This window comes from Montipora capricornis, chromosome 4, assembly GCF_036669925.1.
Source record: "Montipora capricornis isolate CH-2021 chromosome 4, ASM3666992v2, whole genome shotgun sequence".
Classification (NCBI taxonomy): domain Eukaryota; kingdom Metazoa; phylum Cnidaria; class Anthozoa; order Scleractinia; family Acroporidae; genus Montipora; species Montipora capricornis.
In genome coordinates, this window is record NC_090886.1 from 50791930 (window position 1) to 50799429 (window position 7500).

A 7500-nucleotide genomic window follows, 5' to 3' on the forward strand; every position below is an offset into this window, starting at 1 on the left:
CTTTCCGCGAAGGGTTTTGCAATTTGTCTCACCTTGTTCTTGGCAGTGGTAAAGTTTTCTAACTTTGCAGCCGATTTGTTAGTTCCCTATATAACTATTATTCCAAGAATTGAACTACTTTCGAATGCAAACACATTCTTTCACTTTGCTTAAAAACACCACCGATAACTCGAGGGAGTAAGCCCTACAAAGAACTTGGAAATTTATTAAGAAAAGAAAAACGTCTTCTTTATTCCTGACGATTTCATTCATTTGTTATGCAGAAGAACAGGAAAAAAAATTCACCCGTCGTTTGCCTTCTATTTTGTGATCTTTGAATGTTGCAAATGACACATCTCTTTTCCTTATTACGGTAAAAGTCTGATGTTAAGGGTCATCAGCAAAAGTGTTTTTTTTTTCTTTTCTTTCGAAACTGGCTTACACTCATACAACAAAAACAGTTTCAAAGAACTAAATAAAACTTCATTTTTAGCAACTCAACTATAGCACTATGATTTTGATCGCCATTCGAGTAACACTGACCGTTGAAGTTATATGAGAAACTTAGTATAAAAATAACGGGTAAAACTAGCATTTTACTATAGATCTAAACTTTCTGTCATAATTTCACTCAAAATAATCTGTCTGTTGGTTTAGTTAACGCAGTAAACTTCTACTAAACCTTTGGAGCTTGTTCTACTGGTAAAACCATGATTGTTAACCCGTTCTACTTTTGTTTTTGCAAGTTCGGCAATCACTAAAGTGTCTGGCTCTGCTAGGTTGTCTTCTAGCATCTTTGACATCGATTCTGGAAAAAGAAAAAAATAGATAAAACAGCTCTCAATATAGCTGGTTCTTTTGAGCATACACAATGCGCCGATGCGAATGGCTACCTGCAGGACGATGCTGTCTTCGAATTTCTTACAAAAGATGACGTTTAGAGATCTATGGGAGATTCATAGAACGGAAACACCAAAAGAGACATCACGAGGTGATAAAAGACCCATCTTCAGAAAAGGCTGAACGAAAACAGTTTTTCCACCAATGTGAAGTGTATCCTTTAAATATGCTACTGTGCATGCCTGATAAGCATGTGGAAATTACATTTATGACAAAAGCGTGTTAGAGGAAACTTTGAATTGTTTAGACTACGAAGCTACAATAACAGACAAATCCGTTGGGAAGGCTAGCAATGTTGACGTCTTCATTCCGTCCCTCCCCTCCCCCCTCATTTAATGTTGTGCAAAGCTGAATGGTTTTAGTGGGAAATTGTTGAGTTACGTTCCAACATTGAATAGAGGGGAGGGGTCTATATAAGAAAAGGTGAAACTATTTCTTTTGCGCTTTAACAGAAGCGGGTTGAAGTACATACAGCTATGGTGCGGTTCATTTACATAACCTTCCCAACTACTTTTTTCTATTGTAGCATCTCGATATCATGCCATCTTAGGCCTATTTGATTCCTATCGTCAATTTTCCAGTTTGAAAGTATTCTTTGTTTCTGAGTTAAACTCGAGCTTCACTTACCATTTTTTTGGAAATTCCAGCGTGACATCATCGCCAACCAGCACAAATGGCGCCCAGTGCTTTATAGAGCAATACTGCTTTGACTCTCGGAAAGATTTCATTGCTTGTTGAAGAGCTGCACTTGCGCTTTTTCCATCTACCAGGTGCTGGTAGAAGTTCCTCATGAAAAGCAACGTTACCTCGTCATCAATTGCCCAGAGTGACACCAAAACAGACCGAGCTCCAGCACACAGGAAAGCCCTTGCAATTCCCACCAGTCCCTCAGACTTCACTTCTCCCCGGCCACTGTGACAACAGCTCAGCACAACTAGCCTTGCTCGAAGAGAAATTGTCTGAACATCCGACATTTTCAAAATGAAGTCTTCCTCTTTGGGGATTTGCGATTTCCGTTCGGTATTTGGGGCTAAAGCAATTTCTCCCGTTTTTTGGCATCCATGTGCTGCAATGTGAACTAAAGCAACTGATTTCATACTTTTCAGCACCTCAGCTTTCGTGGCACTTTTTCCAGTCAGCGGTGTTGTCTGCAGAAGTTGTCCAATCATCTCTACTTCTTGTTTTGCGCACGGAAGCTGTTCCAAAATGGGTTCCCCTTTCTTGTTAGTAACTTCCTTCAACCACGGATCACCTACAAGCAGTGCTCCAGTCTTACTATGGAAGTCTTCAGGTGCACCAACGATCACATTAAAAGCAGTCAACGAGGGAACGGTGCGGATCCTGATAGATTCACTCAACGCAGAATATGGAGCCAAGCAAAATGGTCCATCGGGAACAACGATTAATTCATTTCCTTGGAGCAAGTCTGCAATTGGCCCGAGTAAGACATCATACAACGGTTGTAAAGAGTCAACGGGGGATGAAGATGGTAGAACTGCTTTCTCACTAATACATCTTTTGCTCCAAGACAGGTCATTGCGTAGTGGATCCAAAGAACGATTCTCGCATCTGACACCATCCCCTACGCCGATCCCTTTCAAAATAGTTTCCATCAACAAATCAGCACTTCCATTTGCGATTTCGTTTTGTCGAAAGCTGATCTTGCTGTCTTTTCTTAGCACCCAAAACGTGATCTTGTTCTCGTCAAGTGCCACAAAAACGGTTTGTGAAGGTAAACGCTCTAATGCAGCTATAAGAGTTTGATTCGGAGCAAGTACAGAAAATGACTGAGAGTCAATGCCGTATTGATCTTGCAAAATATCGCTCAAAGCCTGTGCTCGACCTTTCTCAGCAGCATACAAAGCTTCTTCAATCTCTCCATTCTTCAAAAGTGTCCTCCACAGAGCAGTGTATGCCACGCGATAACAATCACGAAAACTTACTTTTGATTCATCTTCTGACTTCAGATTATGCCTTGTTTCATCAAAATGTTTTATACTTGAACGATAACAACTGAGTGCATTACTCAAGGAACCCAACAATTCATGATCATGACCTTGCGAATACCACGCGATTCCCTCTCGTAGAAAGTCTCCAATTTCCTTGAAAATACTAAGACTGTGTTCATGGTACTCCATGGCTTCCTTAAAATAACCTAGCTTGCAGTAGGCATTTCCCAGATTTACATACGCTGATCCCTCCCCATTCCTATCACCTACTTCTTTAGCAATACTAAGAATTTTTTCGCAGTACTCAATGGCTTGTTTAAAATTACCTAGCCTCAGATAGGCATTTCCCAGATTTCCATAGGCTGTTCCCTCCCCAGCCCTATTACCTACTTCTTTAGCAATACTAAGATCTTTTTTGTAGTACTCAATGGCTTGTTTAAAATTACCTAGACTAAGATAGGCATTTCCCAGATTTCCATAGGCTGATCCCTCCTCAGCCCTATTACCTACTTCTTTAGCAATACTAAGATGCTTTTCGCAGTACTCAATGGCTTGTTTAACATTACCTAGACTCAGATAGGCATTTCCCAGATTTCCATAGGCTGATCCCTCCCCATTCCTATTACCTACTTCTTTAGCAATACTAAGATGCTTTTCGTAGTACTCAATGGCTTGTTTAATATTGCCTAGACAAAGATAGGCATTTCCCAGATTTCCATAGGTTGATCCCTCCCCAGCCCTATTACCTACTTCTTTAGCAATACTAAGATCTTTTTCGTGGTACTCAATGGCTTGTTTAAAATTACCTAGACTGCGATAGGCACTTCCCAGATTTCCATAGGCTGATCCCTCCCCAGCCCTATTACCTACTTCTTTAGCAATACTAAGATCTTTTTTGTAGTACTCAATGGCTTGTTTAAAATTACCTAGACTAAGATAGGCATTTCCCAAATTTCCATAGGCTGATCCCTCCCCAGCCCTATTACCTACTTCTTTAGCAATACTAAGATGCTTTTCGTAGTACTCAATGGCTTGTTTAAAATTGCCTAGACGAAGATAGGCATTTCCCAGATTTCCATAGGCTGATCCCTCCCCAGCCCTATTACCTACTTCTTTAGCAATACTAAGATGCTTTTCGTGGTACTCAATGGCTTGTTTAAAATTACCTAGACTGCGATATGCATTTCCCAGATTTCCATAGGTTGATCCCTCCCCATCCCTATTACCTACTTCTTTAGCAATACTAAGATCTTTTTTGTAGTACTCAATGGCCTGTTTAAAATTACCTAGACTAAGATAGGCATTTCCCAGATTTCCATAGGCTGATCCCTCCCCAGCCCTATTACCTACTTCTTTAGCAATACTAACATGCTTTTCGTAGTACTCAATGGCTTGTTTAAAATTGCCTAGACTAAGATAGGCATTTCCCAGATTTCCATAGGCTGATCCCTCCCCATCCCTATCACCTACTTCTTTAGCAATACTAAGATGCTTTTCGTAGTACTCAATGGCTTGTTTAAAATCACCTAGAATGCGATAGGCAATTCCCAGATTTCCATAGGCTGATCCCTCCTCCGCCCTGCATCCTATTTCTATGAAAATATGTAATGCTTGTGCGTAAGTTATTATGGCCTGTTGATAATCAGGTAGGTTGAGGTAAGCACCGCCGAGGTGAAAATGAGCCGTTCCTTCACGATATCTGTCTCCTACACTTATCGCAATGGCAAGCTCTAGCATTCGCTGCCATACAGCCTCTATCTTCCTTTCTACCATTCTTCAATAACTAAATGACAATTAAAACTTTTTCCATGAGATGATCCAGTGTCAAATCGATCTCAAATGAAGCTGGAAGGAAAGAAAGATAAAGGCGCTTGATGTTTAGTCTGCTTTTTAGCTTCGAAACGAAAACGTTTTTCCCACCCTATTTCCTCCCAGGGTGATTAGTTAAGGGGTGGTATCAACGGGTTAACACGGGGGATTTGCCCTCACTTTTGCAGGAAATCAATTACGATTTTAGATGAAATAATTCACTTGTTTTCTTACAAAAAACGGCCACAGAGTTAAGTAACAGAGCGAGAAGCATAAAGTAAGAAGAGGTTATGGATGACTGTAGCTTACCAATAACTCCAAACCCCCCCTACCCCCTCCCCCTTCTTTTTTTCACAAGTCAAACACTGAGCAAAACAGTTGTGCTTTACTTGCTTAATTGTCAAACAAATAAAATAAAATAACTCATATCGAGTTCGGCAGTTGCAAACTTAAGCAAATATCGATCAACGCTTTACTTCTCCACTTATGAAAAACTATGACCAAAAAATCAGTTCTCCTATTTTTTTGGATTTCAAAACTATGTTAACTAAACACTAAGCGACCCAAGTTTTAAGCCTTGATTTCAAAAAGACACCTGTTTATTTTAACTAGAATTTTCCTTTTTAATGGTCCGCCATTACTAACTTTGAAATATTTGAGAGAGCTGGATCGAGGAGAAAATAACGACAAAGATTCATGAGATAAATAATGCAAGTTAAAGAATGCAATGGATGTGTACGAGGCTTTAGTTAATTAATATGCAGCACGGGAGTTTCGGGCTTCCAGACTTTTAAACTAGTGTTTTGCATATAAAATGGCCTGCGCTTTAAGCTGGTGAGTAAATGACGTCACTTTCCCTAGATCCAACCGTGTGAGGTCCCATCGGTTAGTTTTGAACGTGAGTATTGGCGGACCGTGAAATCCAAAATTTACACTCAAAGTAAACAGCCTTTGGATAAATATCCAAGCTAAAAATTTTGCCAGTGAGGTGTTAAGCAAACACACTGAAAATCTGAAGAAAAACAGAAATGATTTTTTGATTATAGTGGCACTTTAACTGCAGCGCGCCTGAAACTTTTGTTGAATTCAAACAAGCGTAACGGTTGTTTTGTAAACCCTGCAGGTCTAGGATATTGTTAATTCGTCCTGAATTTTAATCAGCCGTTGGCGAACCGGTACAGTCAAGCACACAGCGCTAGTTTCAATACTCTTGAAGTATTAAAGTATTTACAATCATTAGGATGAACTTGAAAATTACTGACCTTTTTTTCTCAGTGAGTCACTAAGAAAGACACAGCATAGTAATTAGAGCGCGACCAAAGAACTAAATCTGCAGTCTGATTTAAAAAGAAAGGGAAAAAAAGCAAAAAAGAAACACGAATAACAAAATGGAACTACTTTTTTTCTTGGAATGGTCCGCACCTCACAAATTACTTTCTTTGCCTCACTGTACTAGAAACATACATTTCGTTTCCGTTCCTTTGTCACAGTGTGAAACTAATATAAAACATTTAGCATGAATTAAACTTTAAAAAAAGAAACTATAACAAGCTGTAATGGTGTCAAAGCAAAACACACGCAATTTTTTTTTTTAAATCGAGTTCTAAGATATAGTGATGGAGAGACAAGAATTATTTTTGATAAGCTTAGCAAACAGAAGAGCATTTCTTGAGCCAACCTAATCTCTATTAACAATCTGACCATAGAATTGATTTCTCCTATGGGGCACTTAACTTACCTTTTGCAAATAATTTAAAAGACTGCGTTTAAACAATACAGAGATTACAGCAGAACAAGAAAACAGCAGTTTGGGAGAGTCGTGTTTACTTGGCGAAGGCACAGAAAGTGATTTGTTCAGTTGCAGTTTTGAATATATAGCGGAAATCATTCTATTATCAGCTCTGTGACATCACGTTGTTTTGACTCCAGCATTATCACAAATAAACGGAAAATGAAATTACGCCCAGTAAAGATAAAAGAAAAAAAGTCTCCGGCTTTAAGAGTACCCGACGATTTAGATAATTATGAGCCTTACTGCCATTAAATATGCACATCTAACTAAACCAGCACGCTTATTTATTCTGCTCTCAGAGCTTTACGGCAGGGGAAGCATCGAAAACCAAGCACTCGAAAACGAAGAACATAGCACGAAGCACACAAAAGGTCGAAATCGAAATAACCACCCTAAGTCGAAAACGAAGCGGAATCCCAACTCGAAAACGAAGCACCCAATTTTCCATTAGAAGATCGCTTTGGCCATAGGCAAAAGCCAAATCTGTTATTGTTGATCAGAATAAAAATCAACTTTCTACTGAAGATCGTTTTTCTGCCGTTTCTTACCATATCTTCGAGTTTAGGAAGGTGGGTAGGCAGCAGAAAATCACTATGGTCTTTAAATCCTTAAATGGTATAACACCCGAGTATTGAAGCGATGTATTTATCAATCGATCTGACGCTACTAAATATTCACCGAGGGACTCCGTGAACAAACTTGCTGTTCCAATACCATTTTTTTGGAAGACAGTTTTAGCTATGGTGGTGCGGTGCGGTGCTTTGATCTGGTGTCTGATTCATTAGATGTTTTACTTCCTGTGATCACGAAAATGGTAAATGCATCTTTGTCTATTGCACACTTCCCTTCCGAGTGGAAGGAAGCGACCGTAAACCCTTTGCTTAAAAGGGCGCCAAAGACTCTGCTTACAAGAACTTGCGACCACTCAGCAAAATCTATTATTTGTATCCAAGATTACTGAGAGGGCAGTATTTGACCAGTTGTACACCCGCGTTACAGATAATGAACTATTTCCTGTATTTGCAGTCGGCTTATAGGAAATCACACAGTACTGAGACGGCGCTGCTTAAA

The 7500-nt window shown here is 39.5% G+C and overlaps 2 protein-coding genes across 3 annotated transcripts in view; both read right to left on the reverse strand.

Moving 5' to 3' along the window:
- The window catches only part of LOC138047295 (tetratricopeptide repeat protein 28-like), a 6935-nt gene extending 476 nt beyond the window's left edge, over nt 1–6459 (reverse strand). Inside the window, exons 1-4 of one of the 2 annotated variants that reach the window (XM_068894087.1) lie at nt 6376–6459; nt 5900–5974; nt 1507–4673; nt 1–787 (exon numbers count right to left, since the gene is read on the reverse strand). The exon at nt 1–787 is cut by the window's left edge and continues 476 nt beyond it. In XM_068894087.1, the coding sequence (XP_068750188.1) occupies nt 787; nt 1507–4601 (3096 nt within the window). In that variant the 5' untranslated portion in view covers nt 4602–4673; nt 5900–5974; nt 6376–6459 and the 3' untranslated portion in view covers nt 1–786. Of the gene's footprint in view, nt 788–1506; nt 4674–5899; nt 6066–6375 lie in introns of those variants that run through there. The other variant, XM_068894088.1, reaches the window with a different exon arrangement.
- The window catches only part of LOC138046811 (uncharacterized), a 59092-nt gene that overhangs the window by 38351 nt on the left and 13241 nt on the right, over nt 1–7500 (reverse strand). The gene's annotated exons all lie outside the window — the stretch shown is intronic.